The sequence below is a fragment of the Leucopleurus acutus genome, assembly GCF_964270905.1.
Source record: "Leucopleurus acutus genome assembly, chromosome: 5".
NCBI classification, from domain to species: Eukaryota; Metazoa; Chordata; class Mammalia; order Artiodactyla; family Delphinidae; genus Leucopleurus; species Leucopleurus acutus.
In genome coordinates this window covers 38,784,347-38,806,255 of record NC_139147.1, presented here as the reverse complement: position 1 = coordinate 38,806,255, position 21,909 = coordinate 38,784,347, and the positions used below count along the sequence as shown (strand labels likewise).

At 34.1% G+C, this 21,909-nt stretch overlaps 1 protein-coding gene across 7 annotated transcripts in view; it reads right to left on the bottom strand.

The window, feature by feature from the left end:
- The window catches only part of CADM2 (cell adhesion molecule 2), a gene marked incomplete at both ends in the record, with an annotated part of 1,072,922 nt that overhangs the window by 245,806 nt on the left and 805,207 nt on the right, over window positions 1-21,909 (bottom strand). For 6 of the 7 annotated variants that reach the window (XM_082839305.1, XM_082839307.1, XM_082839309.1 and 3 more), the window contains one exon: window positions 2,012-2,161. The exons of the other annotated variant lie outside the window; for it this stretch is intronic. In XM_082839305.1, coding sequence (XP_082695431.1) covers window positions 2,012-2,161 — 150 coding nt within the window. The remainder of the gene's footprint in view (window positions 1-2,011; window positions 2,162-21,909) is intronic. 7 annotated transcript variants of the gene reach the window in all.

The window sequence follows — 21,909 nt, the reverse complement described above, 5'->3', positions numbered from 1 at the left end:
CTTAAGATTGAGGAGGGCTAGGCAGGTAAATGCAGACAAAAATACAGTACGGGGAAAAATTGTGATATGAAATCCTTAAAATAAAATGCTTTTATTTTCAAATAAAATACTAGATTTGTAAAGAATTTGTTTCGAGAAAGCCCCTCTTTTCTGAAGGATAATCATGGTGAGAAAAACCCATCATGTTATATCTGGGATATTTAGCAATATCCCTGTATCTTTACACTGCTACAAAATACTAGATACATCTGATCATATGAATTGTTGAAGCATGCATTTGCTTTATTTCACTTTTTCTTTCCTTATTGCCTTAACAGGTTAGAGTTATGCTGTAAAAAGCTAGTCTCTGTGTGTGTGTGTTTGTATAGTATAACAGGTTTCTATTTTTGATATTAGACTTTTTCTAATTCTATTGTGGTTCTAATAATCAGTTGCAACAGAATAACGAAAAGCATTGAATAAAGAAACCTTTCATAAATGGCAAACTAACATGTTTATTCCTTCACAAGTCCTTGGTTTGGTTCCTTGTCATGTAGTGGAAGGGATCCTTGACAGTGATGTCCCTCAAATGCAAGGGTTTGAAAATAAAAGCATTTTTTTTAAAGATTTCATATCACGATTTTCCCATACTGTCTTTTTGTCTGCATTTACCTGCCTAGCCCTCCTCAATCCTAAGGCTTATCTCGAGCAAACAAACATGCTAAATTGTGCCAGAGTCTAAGTGCAGAGGCTTAGCGTGAGTTAGCATGACTAGAGTAACCCGTACGTGTTGTGCAAGTGACAACTGCTCAGGAGAACAATAGAGAAAACGAAAGGGTTGTCTGTGTCACTGATTGCACCAGCTTCTACAGGTGGCTGCTACTGTTAACAGCTTTATCCATAGCTCTGTTCTTATTTCTATCTCACATTATGCTCCCAGTTGTTCTCAGGAGCTTTCCAAACAGAATCTTTCAGGCATATGCAGTATCACAGTGTTTTAATTGCATCTTAAATGATTGTAAAATACAGCTGAGGTTGAGAAGCTTTGGGTTTAGCAAGTCAGTTCTCACCAGAGCTCTGTATCCCTGAGCTTTAATTTTTGTACCTACATAGAGGAATGAGAAGGAAGGAAGGAAGCAAAGGAGGGAGGGAGGGAGCTAGCCAGAACAACAAATGCTAGCATTCCTAACCCTCTGTCATAGTTAAGTTTATGTGTCAACTAATTAGGCCACAGAATTAAGACCATGCTGAATAGCTATTATACAGATATTTATATCCTATATAATTTAAACTTACCTAAAGCAACAGCTCCATATTTTCACTACAGTTTATGAACTCATTTTCTCCCAATGTTTATAACAATGGATGACAGCTTAGAAATTCAGTATACATTTTTAGTTGTTTGCTTGAATTATATAACATAAATTGCCTTAGTTCTCTAAAAATGTTTAATCAAAATCTATCATCCAATTAGAAAGCCCAGTTAATCACTGAAGTCCAACTCAACTTGTAAATACAGCTTCTTACTTAATTTCAGTTTATTTTGGAAACATGGAGTAACTTAAACTTATTATTGGAATCATTTCTGTAAGTCTTACTTTCAAACTGAATTCATGAGAAAGCACAGAACTTTCCAAAATCATAAAGTGTCTTCTAAATATTTTAACTAAGAGTAATAAAAATAATATATCCTATTGCCAGGAGTGAGGGAAAAAGTATTCAATCTATACGAAAGGCATCTACAAGAAAACAAAATCATGTGATATCTTGAGAGAAGATAATTGTTAAGAGAAGGCATAAAACTATTTTTGAAACGGAATTAGAACTGTTTATTTTATTAAAAAGTTGACACAGGTTATCTTTAGTGTTTATGACTTACAAACTAAAGTATTTAATATTTAACATGTTTAAGTACAAGCAGCAGCAGTTTGGTAATCAAAAGGAATAATTTGAATCATCTCAGAAAAATAAATTCATTATAATTAGGATATTTTAGAATATGATTAAAACATTTAAAAGAAAATGTATTCACCTTTCTTGTCATCAAAGTACAGAGTCTGTTGAGCTGGATTTGACCACTGGAGGGAGGTGTTATCATTTTGATCGACCCTGCAGGTCAAAATTGCAGTTCCACCTTCAACAACTGTTACGTTCTGTGTGAGAGGAAACTGTCCTTGGCTGCCTAAAAGGGGATTAAAGAAAAGGTTGATTAAAAGAAAGTTCTAAAATGATTAACTTCCCAAGAGCTATATGGACTTAACTCCTCATTCCAAGTAAAATTTAAAACAACCAAACAACAGCAAAACTATATATTATAAAAAGGCAAAACATAATTGAAAACCCTTAATCAGAAGACGACAATTTGACATACCATTAGGATTCCTTTATATTCCCTCACATGCTCCAGAAAAGCTTCTTCTCCTCCTAGGCACACATGAAGATTTATATTTAAATAGCAACATGATTATCATTAATTTCCCTTGGCCTTGCATTAATTATATGGTACTAGACCTGGTTATCTTTGAAGATAATAATTTTGGATGAATTGAACTCTTTAAAAGCAGCAGAAGAAACAGGTAAAATAGTTTCCTTGTAGCTTTTATAATCCTGAATAAAGCCTATAAAATATGAATACTAGAACTTTAGATTCAATTTCTGATAGAAGAAATAAAAAAAGAATCCTATTTCACCAGGGTTTCTTGTAGACGTAGCTGTTTTGAGAAATACAAAATGTGCTGGAGAAAACAATGTAAGTATTCTTCAAAAAGTGTTCATCTTATAGAATATCCATCAAAATCTTAAAGTGATTACTCTAGCCCAGGAGATAGAGACAATATTCTTTTTTGTTCCTTTCTGTAGTTTCCTGATGTTTTTTCCAATGCATATATATTTCTTTTATAAATCAAGGAAAAATGTATCTATAAATGACCATTGTCAATTTGGATATCATTAGAATGTAATCAATTCTATCTTCCTAAGTGTTATACTAATTTATTAAAGTAATTCATGTAATAACATTACTTAGTAAAAGCACTTCTAAAGTTAAAACAAAATTCTTGCACACAGCAACATAATATGTAAATTTCACTGCAGCAAGATGATCTGGAGATGAACTCTGCAAAGTCTGATAACAATTATCAACATGGGTAAAAAAAATGACTTTCTAAAGCCAGGTTAAAATACTATTATGGGAGCGAGGTAGTTTATTAAGTCAAGGATAATTTACATATGCAAGAACATTATGATAACTTAATCACACCCATGAAATATATTTTCCTTTTCTTCTTTAGTTTTGTAATGATTCTGTCATTACTACAAGCACCACCTGAGGTTATGCTGGAGCTATTGGCATAAAGAATCTTATTACCAAAAAGCCCGTTGATTGGCACCATAAGAGAGAGAAGAGCCTGAAGGGGAAAATTTCTTTCCAGACCTAAATGACACAAGCACAGAGGTTCATGACCACGTTATATAATTAAGCCTATCAAGTATAAAAATCTGCTATCAGTAGCTTTGTCTCCTCAGTGCCAACCTCTTAGAGTCACTATGGCAACTCCCCAGGATATCTCCCTGTAATCTTTAGGGTGGAGTTTTTAAATTGAGGTTAGGCAATGTCTGGAATAAACTCTTTGATAGTTGACTTCAAAGTCAACGGGAGCCAGAATGGGATGTGTTTTGCCTTCAGCTCAGAGGTGACCTCTAGCAGGGAAACATGGAGAACTATCAATCTTGTGAAGTGAGGTGAGGTGAAAAACCACATCAGAGAAAACATGAGCTAAAACAGAAGGAAGGAGTAATTACCAAAGATATCAGATTAGCAGCTCATAAATATGAAGCTCAGAATGTTTTTAAGATACTTTGCTTAGGTGCCCAGTTATTGACATAATGCATAAACTGAGCAATCTAGGAGAGGAGGGGATCCTTTAAGTAATAAAAAGCACATAACTGCTAATAAATACACATAGTTCATCCCAGATGACAATTTGACTATCAACTGGTACATAAATAATACTGTCTGCTTCTTTAAAGTAGAAAAAGAGCAGTGATGCTTGCAACAATTTCATCCACTACATTTGCAAAATAATTTTCAAAACATCCCCATAAGAAAATATTATCCTTCTCATTTCAGAGATGGGTAAACTGACACTGGGTGGTTAAGTGATTTTTCCATGGTGAAACAGAGTCAATGAACCAGTTGGAGTTTGTTCTGAAATTTCAACATTTTATTCTTATTTTTCCACAAAGGCTGCTGGGTCATATCACTACTTGTTTAAATGTGAATTAGACAACAATGAAAGGAAAAAAAAAAAGTACTCTTTTAAAAATGAAACTTTGAATTCATACCTAGCTGAACTATGTCCTCATAAATTTCAATTATAACATTAAAATCAAATAAGGGAAGATATCAATGTTAACTGCCCTTAAATATCTTATCCTATTTAGAACTTACATTTGATAATTATTTCTGTCTTTCCTTATTGGCCTATAGAAGAAACTAAAATTTGTTAGGGTGTTCTACATTCCAGGGACTCTGCAGACACTAGCACACCTAGACTTTGTCCTTCCAGGTAGGCGATTAGGACAGCTTCCCTCCATCTTCTCCCCACATGGATTCTGACTACAGTTCCCTGGGACCTTGAAGCCTAAAATCCCTGCAGTCAAATAATTTAGTTTTTCCCAATAAAGAGCAAACTCATATGGAGAATTTACTAATCCTGAATACACTTATGATATGTAGTTTCCAAAATCAATTCAAAAGCCAGTGTTGTAGGCAGTCAAACTTCTTCTCAAAGCTTTGAACTGCCTTTTATTTCTGGTTTTAACCTGGAGACAGCATCAAGTTAGCTTCTACTTTTCTCTTTTAACTCCTCCTGGCTCAAAGTTGACAGGTTGTCATTTAATTCAATCTCAGAGAGTCTTTCTAAAGACATTACTAATTTTTCCAATTAGAAAAATTAGTAGGTTACAAAGTTAAGGATTCATCCTCAATGTATTCATCAAAAAAGTATTTTGGGGGCCCTACTACATGCCTTGCCTTGTATGAATCAACATCTGAAAGATGCAAAGAGGAAGAGAAACTTGTTAAGGAGCTTCTGCAAAATAATCAAAAACTAGGATAGAGTATGATGGCAAGGGAGAAGGCAGTCTAGGTGTAGTATAGTACTCATCTTGTTTACCATCAACAAGAATTTCTAAAATTCATTGATCATATCATTGAGGCTAATTTTATTTGGAGGTTCTTAGTCTTTTAATTTAAAAATTTTTTTTTTTTAGTTTTTTAACATCTTTATTGGAGTATAATTGCTTAACAATGGTGTGTTGGTTTCTGCTTTATAACAAAGTGAATCAGCTGTACATATACATATATCCCCATATCTCCTCCCTCTTGTGTCTCCCTCCCACCCTCCCTATCCCACCCCTCTAGGTGGTCACAAAGCACTGAGCTGATCTCCCTGTGCTATGTGGCTGCCTCCCACTAGCTATCTATTTTACATTTGGTAGTGTATATATGTCCATGCCACTCTTTCACTTCTTCCCAGCTTAAACTTCCCCGTCCCCATGTCCTCAAGTCCATTCTCTGTGTCTGTGTCTTTATATCTGTCCTGCCTCTAGGTTTTTCAGAACCTTTTTTTTTTTAATTCCATATATATGTGTTAGCATATGGTATTTGTTTTTCTCTTTCTGACTTACTTCATTCTGTATGACAGACTCTAGGTCCATCCACCTCACTATAACTCAATTTTGTTTCTTTTTATGGCTGAGTAATATTCCATTGTATATATGTGCCATATCTTCTTTATCCATTCATCTGTTGATGGACACTTAGGTTGCTTCCATGTCCTGGCTATTGTAAATAGAGCTGCAGTGAACATTGTGGTGCATGACTCTTTTTGAATGATGGTTTTCTGAGGGTACATGCAGAGTAGTGGGATTGCTGGGTCATATGGTAGTTCTCTTTTTAGTTTTTTAAGGAACCTCCATACTGTTCTCCACAGTGGCTGTATCAATTTACATTCCCACCAACAGTGCAAGAGGGTTCCTTTTTCTCCACACCCTCTCCAGAATTTACTGTTTCTAGATTTTTTTGATGATGGCCATTCTGACTGGTGTGAGGTGATACCTCACTGTAGTTCTGATTTGCATTTCTCTAATGATTAGTGATGCTGAGCATCCTTTCATGTGTTTGTTGGCAGTCTGTATATCTTCTTTGGAGAAATGTCTGTTTAGGTCTTCTGCCCATTTTTGGATTGGGTGGCTTGTTTTTTTTGATATTGAGCTGCATAAGCTGCTTATAAATTTTGGAGATTAATCCTTTGTCAGTTGCTTCATTTGCAAATATTTTCTCCCATTCTGAGGGTTGTCTTTTCATCTTGTTTATGGTTTCCTTTCCTGTGTAAAAGCTTTTAAGTTTCATTAGGTCTCATTTGTTTATTTTTGTTTTTATTTCCACTTGTCTAGGAGGTGGATCAAAAAGGATCTTGCTGTGATTTATGTTACAGAGTGTTCTTCCTATGTTCTCCTCTAAGAGTTTTCTAGTGTCTGGCCTTACATTTTGGTCTTTAATCCATTTTGAGTTTATTTTTGTGTATGGTGTTAAGGAGTGTTCTAATTTCATTGTTTTACATGTAGCTGTCCTGTTTTCCTAGCACCACTTATTGAAGAGGCTGTCTTTTTCCATTGTATACTCTTGCCTGCTTTATCAAAAATAAGGTGACCATATGTGCGTGGGTTTATCTCTGGGCATTCTATCCTGTTCCATTGATCTATATTTCTGTTTTTCTGCCAGTACCATACTGTCTTGATTACTGTAGCTTTGTAGTATACTCTGAAGTCTGGAAGCCTGATTCCTCCAGCTCCTTTTTTCGTTCTCAAGATTGCTTTGGCTATTCGGGGTCTTTTGTGTTTCCATACAAACTGTGAAATTTTTTGTTCTTGTTCTGTGAAAAATGCCATTGGTAGCTTGATAGGGATTGCATTGAATCTGTAGGTTGCTTTGGGTAGTAGAGTCATTTTCACAATGTTGATTCTTCCAATCCAAGAAAGTGGTATACCTCTCCCTCTGTTTGTATCATCTTTAGTTTCTTTCATCAGTGCCTTATAGTTTTTTGCACACAGGTCTTTTGTCCCCTTAGGTAGGTTTATTCCTAGGTATTTTATTCTTTTTGTTGCAATTTTAAAAAGATCCTTCTTCTAGCTAAGCTCACCACCATCCCTGGTTTCAGAGGAGTCATTTGTTTTCAAACAAGTTTATGATGAGACTTAAAGGAAACACAACTTCCAATTTGGAACTGTAGAAGCTGGCTATTTTTCCAGGCAACCTATGGCCATCGTTTTCCTCCTCCTTTCCTTGTATTTATTTCTTTTTATTTTTTGCATAAATATCAATCCCCCTTACTTGTTTCTAAGCTAATTAAGGGTCAGGTAACTAGGGCATCTTACTTACCTTAGAATCATCTACATAGCTTAACATTCTGTACTGTGATTAGAGCACTAGGCACTCACTGTACAAAAAGAAAGCATCCCTTGGAGCAATTGCCGGCATTTGTAGGGGAATTTGTGACAATAGGATGATTACAGTAACTCAAGTCTGCTGCATTTGTTCATGGTCAAAATGGAGGAGCAGAAGGAGAGACTAATTCCTCAATGAGAAAAAAAAATATGGAAAAATTAAATAATATAAGCCTTATCAGTATCATGTCTTAAAACATTTTTTGTAAAGTTCTGCTTAAAAATCTTAAGAGCTGTACATAAGATATAACAGATGGTGATCTAGAACAGACATATTGAATACCATTGTCAGCTCCCAAAATGGGACACAAAAGGACAGACTGTGATAAATTTATGCTCCACAAGGGGAAAAAAAAAACATAGAAAACACTAACTTGTTTTGAATATTAAGTATAATAATATATACTATATACCAAATATAATACTGAAGCCCTCTTAGGTAGATAGACCTCTGAGATGGAAAATATTTTATCTTCCATTCCTGCTCCAATTTCCCTTGCATCAACATCCATTTTAATAGTGCCCTTCTGTGTTATCTCCTCCCTCAACCATCACTAAGCCAGCAGTAAATATATGAAAAATACAGCAAATCTTCACTGAGTATTCACAATATGCTAGGCACTATTCGAAGTGCATTTCCATTATCAATGATTTAATCTTCATGCCAACCTTGTCATCATCTCAATCTTGAAGACAGGGAACTGATAAACATTCAACGATGTGCCCAGAGTCACATGACTAGAAAGTGTGGCAGCCAGGTACTCAACTTTTGCCCTCAGTCTTCAAACCTCACATGTGTAACCATAGAGTCACTTTGAAAATAAAGTGAGCTTAATTCTGACTCAGTGGCTGTTATAAAAGAAACATATAGTTTGGAGTCAAACATTTCTAAGATGCATTTAGACCATTTATATCTATTTCTAAATAAGCGAAGGAATATTTGAAATTCAAGTAAAAACAGTGATATGCTAGAGCCAACTGACACCAGCTCAACTGGTGAGAGAGTCAACTGACTGCAGGTCTTCTCCCTTTATGCTCAGTGATGACATAACTTGGTATCTTGAAACTGACCACACTCGGAGTATTTTCACCATGGTAACTGGCTTACAACGCAAGTCAATGTTTTCCTACAGACCCAGTGGTTAAACGTTTACAGAACACCACTGAAAAAGCCACTCTCAATGCTTTTTGAGGGGGCTGTTACATACATTTTTAGCATAAAGTTGTTTTGTTGTTGTTGTTATTGTTTTTTTCTGAAAAAACAATAAACTCTCTCCAATGCAGTATACTTCTGCTTTTGAAGTTCTTTTTCTTCTTATTGTCTCTTCTTTGTTTTCTTTCCTTTTTCCTCATATCACTTTCCAACAGTCTTTTTCCCCTCCCCCCCCCACCATTCTCCCAATAAAATAAGCTCCCTTTTTCTCTGCTCCTGGACAGTAATCTTGAACTGCTAGGTTTTTTTAAATTTTTTTTTAATTTTTATTTTATATTGGAGTATAGTTGATTTACAATGTTGTGTTAATTTCAGGTGTACAGCGAAGTGATTTAGTTATACATATACATACATCTATTCTTTTTCAGATTCTTTTCCCATACAGGTTATTACAGAGAACTGAGTAGAGTTCCCTGCACTATGTAGTTAAGTCTCTGTTGATTATCTATTTTATATATAGTAGTGTGTATATGTTAATCCCAACCTCCTAATTTATCCCTCCCCCCATTGAACTGCTAGTTTTTCTTAGGCTGCTGAGTTTACTCCTCTCTAACTAGCATCATTGGTTGAAAACCATTTAGGTCACTTTCAGTAATTATATGTAAATAATTTTCTAATTTACTGCTGTGAAAGACACTTTAATGAAGAATGATTGGTCAATATTTTGAAAAGATAGCTCTCCTGACCCTGCCTTTAAATAGTTGCCATTATTTCTTCAATGTTTCCACCTGTCATACACTTAGGAAAAGATTGGTTCAAACTTTGCTTTGTCTAGATTAGCAATTACCAAGTTCAAAATCAAGTGAACTGAAACTTGACTCCTGTTGACCTCAGTTAAGAGTTGTCTTTCCTTCACACGTTTCTTGCATGCCTTCCTGTCTGACCACCAAGAACCTAGCACACTGTCACACAGAACACAAAGAGACAAATCCTAAGATTATGACCACCTCAACTTTGGTGGCAGGCCGTGATGTGCCATTAGCATAGAGAAGCAATAAGCATAACAGTGAAGAGAGATATTTGAAGCCAGCAGTATTGTTGAAAGAGAGCAGGCAGGTGAAGGTGCATGCTGGAACACTGATCCCAAAGCATGGCCCTGCTGCCATAAATGGTTTTATTCAAGCCTTGCTATCTCCTGAACGGATGATGAGTGAAAGCAACGGCTTTCTCCATCTCTTTTCCTGTGCTAAAGATTAAATGTGGGCCACAACAGTGGATCAGTGCACACTGTGCATGAGTGCTTACTTACTAAGAGCAATAATCACCTGAGATATATCTAGACAGACAGGCAGAGGTTGAGGCTCTGCACATCTGAGAGGGAGTTAACAGTTAGTGATTTTTTCAGGGTAAATGATCAAATTTTGTGGGTTATTTGACAGGAACTGAGGACCTCATTATTTTTCCTTCCTGAAAATGAGCAAAACTTTCTCAAAGGAAGAACCAGATTTAAAAACAATGAATGGAAACAAGTAAGAACAAGATGTGAAGAGAATTTAAGATGCAGTTTTTCAATAAAAAAGTGTAAACTCCTCATGACATAAAAAATGCCACATATTTTGAGCCTTCCTTTTGGAATATATTTATACATAGCAGAAACTGTCAACTCAGTCTACAAAATTATTTAATTCAACAGAGGTATCGGCACCTGTATCAAATGGCATACATAATGTTTTGCTCTGTTTTAAATATTTTTGTGTTTGCTCAAGAACCCTATTATAAATGTAAAATACTGGTCTCATGTTAAGGTTCTCTTATTTTGGTTATAAAAAACCCAAATGCCAGATAGATTAGTAGACACAAAATAGGTTAAAGGTTCTTAAATATAAACCTCAACAAGAAATGAGAGAAATAGGTAACTCATTTTTAAATGAAATACAAAGATAGTCTATTATTATTTAGGGTTTTCCCTTCTACTATTCTCAGCTTTGTGCTTCTCTCTCTCTCTCTCTCTCTCTCTCTCTCTCTCATCTGTTCTATCATCTGGTTCGGGGCATTTACACAAAGAACCTGCATTTTAGAAAGTTCAAGATCATTCTTGTTGCTTAAATTAAAGTCTAAAAATATGTCTAAATGCTCACACAGCATGCTATTACTTCCACTAAATTACTGAAGGCATTCTAAACAAATAACCTTCTAATGTGAAAGTTGTGGCTCAGTAGTTGTATGGACTGAAACACACATTGCATACTAAAGCCTATTGGTTTGAAAAGCACAAATGTCAATAATGGAGGCTTATAATTCTCAAGAGAACTACAATGCATGCTCTATCATGTGAGAAGGGAAATTAGAGGAAAAATTAAGACTGATAACTAAGTGCAAAATATTTCCACTTTTGGAATGTCCCTCTGTTCTTTCAAACACTTAAAATTCTCCAGTCATTTTTTCCTTTTATTCCAACTTTTAGGTTTGTCTGAAAAACTTTAAGTATTCTGTTTTCCTAGGCTACCACATACAATTTATTTTTCTTTGATTCTACTCCATCCTCTCAGATTCAGCTCGCCTTATAGAGTATAACACCTGCTATCCACCTTCTGTGCCACCCCTCTGCCCAGCCACTATAGAACATGGCCATCAGTTTGGTGCTGCTTGCCAGTTTCCATAGAGACAGGAAGTACTTTGGAGACCTGTGTTCCACTGCAACTGCCAGACCAATGCAGGGAAGAAACAAAGCTGGCGGGCTGTGGGTCTTGCAAGGCCAGGAAAGGTTGGAAGGACTTTTTCATCCTGATACCAAAGTGTAACAATGCCAAATTGGAAGCTTCAGCAGTTACAATCCTGTAGACTAGATCCTGTGTTCACTATGGCCATTGTGAGTGACCCATTCTGCTCCCAACTCCTGGAGCAGAAACTCTTGGGTACCCAAAGGCCAGTCCTAGTCCTTTGTTGGCTTCTGGTACATGACAAAAGGCTCTTTCAGATTTACAGTGGCTCCTACAGCTCCTGACCAAAGAATCATAATTCTCCTGTAGAAATTTCACCTCTCTTTCTCTTTTCCAGAATATGATAACATTTTCCTGGACACACATAGCAGACTAGGGAATTTATGAGATAACCACTGGATTATTCCCAACTGACCTACACAGTAACTGTAAGTAGGTGACCAGTTAACTACATAATATTATATCAAGACTAGTCACCATTTGCTGTGTTTATGATAGTATTTATAATTAGATTTATTTCTTGATTATCAGGATCAGAGTTGGCCCTACAGAAATTTGCAATACAGGTGAAAAGTAACATTTCATATGTGCCTTCCTTTGCATTTCAAAAATGTTTTTGTGTGATTGTATACCTCAGCCTTTTGTATTATAAATATTCCCAGCACATTCTTTCTACATAAAGTAGGTTTCTCTAATTTCTTCCACTAATTTTATATTGCTAAGCCATATCACAAAATGTGTTTTCTCTACATTACAAAATTCTAAGCTGCAGAGAATATTTATAAAATCCTGGGAAACATTGTTTTATGGCTGCTTTATGTTCTTTCTTAGTGATTATATTGCTTTATCATGTTTTAAAACATTATCTGATTAAGAAAATATTCCCAACATTTTTTTAACCTGTATCTGTACAAATTCAGTTCTTTATATTCTTAGCTTGTTTTTCTGCTTATTACCCTGCCAAAATGCATAATAAACAAAAGTTGTTTACATACCATGGACCTAGTGAACTAGATTAAATATAAACCTACCTAGCTTTATGGCCAAAATAGATTTTTATTTAAAAAAAATAAAATATATTTTGTTTTCATTAATTTATCTATATTTAATTCATTCCCTAACATGTTTTTTTTCTCAAAAATTCAAACAATAATTTCTTGAATGAGCACATACAATTTTTCAAGGAAAACGTGAATTCAATGAATTGTTCATGTTTATATTCACAAGGATTCTTTTCTTCCTATACAAATAAGATCTTCAAGTTTGTGATGTGGAAGAATAAAAAGCAAAGGAAATAATTTTAAAATGAAAAGGAAACTCTATGTCCTGCAAGGCAATATAAACAAATAATAGTGTTTTAAATTATTTCTATAACGTCGAAATAGGCTTACATGGTAATTATGATGTGTGCATTAAGTCATTTTATCTTTCCAGAATACTGTTTTCTGGGTGAATGAGCAAGACCTAGAACTGACTAGCTTTACTTGCTAACTGATAAACACTTGAGAGGCAGCCTTCCAGAGAAAAGAAATTTATGACCACAATCACAGTCTGGTTCACAGTGAAGCTCAATCACGTTAACTAAATTCTAAACTGAGATGTCAACCTGGAGGAAATATTCTGGAAAGGAACACACAGATGGCAGGACTCTTCTGAAGACAGGGTGAGGAATATAGTACTGAGCATACAATAATCAATCTTCTGGAGACAAAAAAAAAAAAAAAAAAAAAACAATGGACTGTGACATAACTGTTTAAAATTGAAATCCCTGGGAAAAATTTCAATCTGATACTAAAAAGGGGGAAATTAATGCATATATTCTTGTTTTATTCAGTAGGTCTTAGAAGGTTGATATATTTTAAAAAAGCAAAAATATTGAATTATAGTACAACTTAAAATATTTTATAATCTCAAGGAAAATTAAAATTCCTAGTAACATTTCTAGGAACAAGTTAAATGGAATAAAAAGTTAGAAAATAAAGTATCATTAAATCTTAATTTCAAATATACAACTGTTTCAAATATACAAATATAACTAGCAAAATAAGGTAAAGATAGTGAGAAAAGTTATAAATTGAGAAAACATTAAGACTTCAATCTGGTTTTCATGCTAGTTTTCCTTAATTCAAATGAAAAAAATATATATCAACTCTTAATTGTTGCTTAATATATTGTTGCTAGTTAATGATTTGACATATGCAGTAGATATATTTTGGTAACATCTTTCTTTTGGATTGTAACACATCTATGCATACAATGCATGCATAAAATTATATTGACCATTTCAAGTTGCCTATATATTAATATTCTTTTCATGTATTATTCTCTGCAGAAAATTTAAATAATTGCATTTGTGTACTGAATAGAGATATTCATATAAAAGAGTGACACAGATGTCTGTTTGGATTATAACTCTTTGGATTATGGGATGTAATAAGGAATTTTGAGATGACATTGATGTAAGATACAGGTAAGAAAAAATGTGATATCAAACACATGTCATTTAATCATGTATAATCAGTTCACGTTAGGCATATGAACTATAAATATTGTTAAACAGAAAAAAACACAGGCCCAAAATGTCATCACTTGTGCTGAAGCCTAGGATACCAAACCTAGATTTAATACCTAACCTAATTGCAGTTTTGATCTTCAGAAACGTAGCCTTAATCAACCAGTTTGAAATTTTCCAGTCAGCACCAATGAGGTAATCTGTCACGTTGGCCTCTCCATCCTGCCACTCCCCAAAAGAAGAAGAGGTGATCTGCAGGTTAAAAATCATGCAGTTGCCCTTGTCCCCAAAAGAAGATGGCCTAGCCTAAGAATAATCCTTTCATTAGTTTTGCTAATAGCTTTCTTGCCCCACCCTTCTTCCTATAAAAACTTTCTATTTTGTACTACCCCCTTAGAGTGTCATTCTTATTGATAGAAGAGATGCTGCCCCATTCATGAATTGCCTAATAAAGCCAGTGAGATCTTCAAATTTACTCAAACATCATTTACTAACATTATAAACATATACAATATTAATGCTTTCTGAAACCTATCTTTCCATTTGTAATGGATTTTGCCTATGAAAGATACTTCCATGACATTAATTTATTAGAATGTGCTTCACATGGTAGCTGCTGGAGATATAACTGTGAACAAGGTAGAAATGATGTAAAGTTCTATCTTTAGAGCTTACAGCCTAAAGATAGGCAGGAGAACAAGAAAACACAAACACATAAAGGGAAAAAGGTGTTGCTATTTCAGCTGAAAACCAAATAGGGAGAAAAAACCAGGCATTTAAAAAGTGATAGAGGATAAGAATGTTTGAGAGGGAACCAGTATTTCAAAAAGTAAATTAACTGATGTAAAGGTCCTGAGCCAGAGGCAGGAAAAAGGTTGGCTATTGAAGGATCTGGGAAATGAAACAAACAAACAAACAAAAATCAGTGAGTTTGGAGCATGAGGAGAAACAGATGAGATAACCCAAGATGAGGTAGAAAAGAAGGTTAAGGCAAATCATGCAGGGTTTTTTATATCATAATAAGGAGCTGACATCTATTCTACATGCAATCACATTGAAGGAAGCCATTGAAGGAAGTTCCATGACTCAACATACATTCTCAGAAGATACAATTTTTCTGCTACTTAATCATTATCTTTAATTCAAGGATTTTTAATCTCAGAGATGAATCCCTGTAAAAGTTGTGTTTACAATCAAGAACCTTACTGAGAAAATATCAAAGAATCCATGAAATCATGGGGATTTATTGTAAAGGTAACCAACCTCTTGGTATTTTTTATTCTACACTGTAAATAACCTTCTAGTAAATGAAAACCCATATTTTACTGACTTGAGCTTATACTAAAACAAGATTGTTACCCATATTTCCATATAACCCCTACTCTTTGATAGAGTTTATTACTTACTTCCACACCAAAATGTCATTGCCTTGAGAAGTTTCTTTAATTAATAATGGAGGACTTCCATTTGTTTTTAAAACTGCAATAGCTATCTGGGAGAAAGGAAAGTATTGCTGGTAAACTATCTATGGATGTAAATATTATGTTTAAAACAGTTTTCTTTGTTTCAAAGATATATTTCCCTAAGTGGATAGCAATACTATGCTATCAAATAAATAATGAATTCCTGAAAGGCAACAAAAGTGAGCTAACAAAACATTTGAGTTTTTCTCCTGTATAGGACTGCATTTTATAAACTTTATAAAATAATTCATCTGACTAATATAGAAGTAAGTGTTTTCTTTTCCAATAACTGAAATTTTATGCCCAAGGTAACCATTGCTATATAAACCTGAGACATGTTGAAAGTCCTTGATAGCAGAGGTAGAAACATATCACTTTTCATTCTCTAACGAGCATAAGATATTCCCTGGGACATAGTGGACACATATTTTTGAACACATGAACACTGTGTTCAAAATGATGTCACCTTAATTATTTAAGTGTTGATCAATATGCAGTAACTTATGAATCAACTTGGAATATTCCCTAAGGAACAAGCTCCCTTTTGAAAGTAAAATGTAATAACAGTGGTTAATAGGGTATGTTTCTCATTGTTTGATCATTTCTGAATGCACAAAGATTTCATTAATGTTGATTTCACCCATCTTGTCCATGTTTACATGCTTTGATGTTCAAGTCCTTTGTAAGTGCCACATTATATCTAGGGGAACATTGCCCTATGAGAGCAAGTGGAAACTGCTATGGGAAAACATTAAAATGAAACTTGATACTTTGTATAGATTTGTACAGATAACTCAGCTCAAAGAATTATATTTTTGATTAGGCAGAGAAGGAATTAATACCATCTTCTCATATCCTTTTGGGTTGGTGTACTATACTTTTAATCTGTTAATTTGAAAACTATAATAAATTGAATTGTGTTTAGTGGAAATTATTAAATTTAAACTTTGATAAAATAGAGATGGAATTTTAAAATATTTCATCTAACTCCTTTAAGTTTGAACAATGTTCTGGAGAGATGGTTGCAAAATGATAACTGGAAAAATATATATCCATAGCAAAACCAATGGTCTCTTCACTACAGTGTTGGAAAGAAAGGGTTTACACATGGTTCTTGGTCTCTTCTCTAGTCTCAGGAAATCCTAAAGAGTTGACTCTCGGTTGAATCATCTTTTCTGTTCAAGGAATTCATGGGTGTAAACTGGATCTAAAATAAATGAGTTGCTATGTACTGGACTAAGCACCTGCATTTCACTGTCAAGGTTATTTATTGAATAATGTATTATCTGTATTGATTAGATGACCTTGTAACAGAGAATGGGAACTGAAGACATAATCCTGAGAAGGCTGTGTGACTAACAAGGCATAAAAGCTGAATGGATTCCGGAGCTGGAGGCTTCTCTGAGATGAGGGAGTGGATACCAACTCAGTCTAGTCTTGGGTAAGGAGTGACTGTGCACATTCAGAAGCATTTTAGGGAGTCACAAAGCTTCTGCTAGTTCTTGGCATCCCTGTATCACCTATCTTGTGACCTTCGGGTAAACTTGATGTTGGATAAAGCTTCTTGAGTCTCATGGGCATTATCATAATATATGAAACCAAGAATTATGCTGCTGTTCTACCAAAGTGGGCATTGCAACCATAACATCAGATTAACAAAAAAACAACATTTATGCATAGCCTATCTGCGGAAATAAAGGCTCTTCCAATAAGAACAGTCACATTATTCATGCTCAAAACTATTCCTAGTTGTCTTATGTCCTTTCCATATCAGATTGGAGCTAAATAGATTATGACATATTTCATGAGTTCTATATACAATTTAAGCAACAGATTTTTATTTCAAAATCCTAATCTTACATGCTTTGATAGATATGAAACCAAAGATGTGTGCTATAACAGACAGATGGATAGATTTAGAGATGCAGCTTTCTCTTTATATATATATATGTATATATATATATATATTTATATATATATAAAACATGCTATATCTATAAATGACATATTACAGCGATATATATTATTCATAATAGCTGATTCATCTCATTGCTCAAGTTTAAATATCTATTGAGTGTTATGTTTTCAAAAATTTTAATAAATCATTGGACTTACAATAATTTATCAAAAATTTTCAAACGTAGGACACTGCATTTGAAACATGAGGACACAGACTCAAAGGGCAATTGTAAAAAGTTCCAAGGGGTTGGGGTATTGGCAGCAACATGGGAATAAGTGTAGACTTTTAAATGCAACTACTTTCAAAATGGCAAGTATATGTGTATGTGTGTTAAAATTAATAATTACATTTAATAACAATTCACTAAATTCACTTTTGGAACTATAATCCCAATTCTCATTATTGGAATCACTGACCAGCTAATCTTAAAGTTACCTATACAGATGATCTTATGAAAGAAAAAGTGATACATGCTTTTTCCAACAAATTTTTTCTCACTGAGAACAGCAATAGCTAACTCCTCCAGTTTAACGGTCAAATCTCTCTAAGCAAAGTTTAAATGCATGGAATCCATCATCACTCAAAATGATCTAATTAATGATAAAGTGATCCAATAAACTGCTATTTGTTAGAATTTGAATTTCATTACTACTAAACTCATAATTTATAACACCATGATAGTTACTTTAAAAAACATAATGCTTGTTTAATAAGGGAATTCTGACATGTAATACACTTCCTTATTCTTTCTTGATTAAGCTTGTGTAGCTCCAGGGTGCAGGAAATATCGACTCATATGGCAGGGTTGATAAGCATCAACCCTCCCTGCTGACTTGGGCCAGCAAGCTGCTAGTGAATTCAGCAGATGTTTCTACTATCTGGGCCAATGGAAACCTTATGGACCTTTTTTCCTTCATCTCCTCCCAGGAGCAAATGTTAACACAGCAGAAATTTGGATGCATGCCAAATAGGAAGCAGAAGGTTGGTGAGAAAGTAGGGTACACTCTTATCCATAAATAGCGGTCCATCAGTGCTTTGAATTGATGATTAAGCCATTTTAATGGCTTATTTTTGTGCATTTGCTATTTCATTTAACGAAACCCCTCTAATCTTACATAACAGCATTTACCCTAAACATATAAATCTAATTTTTGAATATGCTAGTTGTTTCAAGATACAAACCAAAAAAAAAAAAAAAGAATCTGAATATACAAAGTAGGAAAATTGTTGATTTCTAATAATATTTTCTTATATAAATGGAAAAAAACACCTAATTGTAGCTGAAGTTTACTAGACTTAATTTATGCTTTGTTGATGTCATATTAAGAATAGCAATAACAGGCCCAGTTTCAATAAAAATTCTCAAGAAAAACAAATTAAAGGGTTAAGTTTAGCACTCTTTATTGGGCATCATTCTTATTCAGTTGAATTTTAAATGTACTTTCTGAAGAACGCAATTTGATTAAATTCATGAAGCTGTTCCTCCTCTCTCCCTCCGTCTCCCCACACTCAATTACACTGACCCTGTGGAGTGCCCATCAATTTTGTATGATTTAGATTTTTATCACACATATTCAAATTCTGTATTTTAGAATCCTACATTGACTCTACACAAGTTTTCTCCTCTAACCAGCACACTAATTTAAAGAGAGAGAACATTTTATAAAAGAGGTGGAGTGTATTTCTTAGACTATAAAACTATATATTTCCTCAATTTATTTTAACACATCAGAATATATTTCCTGCTGACAAAGGGATAAAAAGTTAGGAAAGAAATTTGAATAGACAAATAACTTAATGTTGGTTAATTTTCATTTATTCTAATATTGTTTACTGAATACCTACTACGAGTAAGGTACATTAAATGCAAGTAAAAAGAAATAGCTAAGTGCATAAGCACACAACTTAGTTAATTGATGGTTGTTGTTTCAATAAGGTTAGCATTAACAATGTCCTATAATATTCATACATTCAGTCAACTCTTAAAGCTATATTGAGAGACTGCTCAGCAGAAGCCTTGTTTTCAACTGTTTCCATGATTACTTTAGAAAGGGCATGTCGTTTTGAGCAAAGTAGCAAAGTGTAAGTAGCTAAAAAAATGTTGGCAGTACTTTTAAATGCTTCCTGTGCATAGCACTTATGATAGGTGTGATTAAAAAAGACACTCATATATAAGTTTCCAATGCCAAACAACTAACAGTTTTTCCCTCTTGTATTCTAATGGTCAGAAACTTAATTTTAAATTCCTTTAAGGATTTTGTGGGTATTACTTAGCTTTGTGAATGGGAATAAAAATTCTGGTCCAGAAAGCTGACAAACACGGCCATGAGACAGAGACACTATAGAGATTTAATTTCCTATCGAAGTATTCTTTGCAAGCTGTGCAAACAGTCTTTGGTTAAACAAGGAATCAAGATGATGGAGATTTTACATCTCAGTGAAACAACCACAGACACAAGTTCTGGTTTTTATTATGAAAAAAAACCCAAAACCCTCAACAAATAGACTGTCTTTTCATTCTCTATATTATCTTTTAGAAGGAAGACTACAAAAAACTTTCAGAGGCTCAGAATTTATTAGATAACAAATAAAATAAAAGAATTAGCAATAGGCTCATACCTGCATCATATAAGGCAGTCAGAAATACTGTGTGTTATGAAAGAGACAGTGGAATACAGAATGTAAAGAGGGAGAGAGGCATTTAAATCCATATTCCAGAATGAACAAATCATTCTACTTCTAATTATTGGGGTTTAATAATTCTAACATATATTTATAATCACAAATATGTAACATCATAAAATATTCAATCATTTCAGTATTAAAATAATTTGAGTTTTAAAACTAGCAGCACAACTTAAAGACCTATTAAATGAAGGACAAAATGGAAAAAAAAAATTGAGAAAGACCGTGGATCTCCAGATAGATGATAGAATAGATGGTGGTGCCACTAATTAAGATTTAGATACAAAAGGGAAAGTTATTATATCTGTTAAATTTTTCTGTTTAGCAAATCACCCCAAAACATAGTGACTTATATCAACAATCATTTTTGTAGTTCACATATGAAGTGACAATTTGTACAGGGATCCACTGGGCACTTCTGATTTAAGCTGTGCTTCCTAATGCATCTATAGTTGCCAGTCATCTGCTTTTGGGGACTCTAATTCTGGGGGAAGACTGGCTGTCATCAGGGGTGACAGGTGATGACTGGGCTTGATTTCATGCCTCTTGGGTCCCAAGAGTAGAGCAAGCACTTTTCGTCTCTTCTTACTTTAAGTTTGCTACTGTCCCATTGGCCTAAACAAGTCACAGGGTCAAGCCAAGGGTCAATGTACAGAGACTGCCCAAGTGCACAGATACAGGGTAACTTGAACAAAATAGCATCTATTGGAAGAGGAGACTAAAGTAGTTGATTATATATCGCTTCTCGGCCTTTTGGCTAAGATCAAGTGTAAAGCAGTTGATTATAGAAGAGAGAGTGATAACATCCCAAGGCAAGAAAAAAATTTAAGAATTACAGAGATTTTTATACCTCAAATGTTTGCAGGAAAATAAGTTTATAGAAGATCAGATACTTGTCCATGGGGACTGACCACCAATATGTCTTAGGGGCTTTGCTAGGGAGAGACTAATTTAAAAAATACAAAGAGAAAGCAGAATGCAGTATTTTAGGAAGTGAATGAGAGGTGATCAAATGAAGATATTAAATGTAACCAACACTTTTAAAAAAACTTGACAATAAAGAGATTTCACAAAAGCTGAAATAGTATATGAAACGGTATAGAGCTTGAGAGAGATTTTTGTTATTTTATTTACTTTTTCATACAACTTAGTAGCATTAATGCTGTATAAACCTCAGTGTGACTCAGTTGACTTCTGTCTTCTATAGACAATTATTTCCCAAATGTTTGCTTGGATACACCAGGCAGATTGAGAAGAGTGAGAGGAATCAGCACCTGTGTTCTCCCACTTTAGGAAAGGTACCACAAAATAGGTGCTATATTTTATGTCAGTAGCATGATTGTTATGTGTCCAGTCAGCACAGTCCTCTTCCAAAGAACATGTTGGATTGTCGGTCACACTGTTATTTTTTCTCATGAGAGCATTAACAGAACTTAAATTAAAATAAAAATACGAAGTATTATGAGAGTAAATAAGAACACTTACACCTCACCTAACATTGCAAATCTCTCTTAAATAATCTTCGTCTTTATTTTGAAAGTATTATTCATTCTTAAGTGCTGTGAAAGTCCATGAAATATTTCCTTTATTCTTTATAGTATATTGGTAAAAAGCTATTGGTCCATTAGATGTTACTTTGTCTTTTACATCTTTACCAGTCTAATCATTGTTAACCTGACCTTGTACTAATTCCTTTCATTCTTAAGATAAATAAATAGTTAAAGAAATCTAACAGAAAACATAAGGAAATGCAGTTTCTCATTGATTAATAATTCTAACGCATGTAAAACTTCTGATTTTCTTTACACATATGATAGGAACATGCAATCCTATGTATGCAAGTACAAAGTGTGCATATTAAAATGAGATAGGATATAACACTGGTGAGTTTATCCACTTTGATTTCAAAGTTTGCTTCACAAAGATTG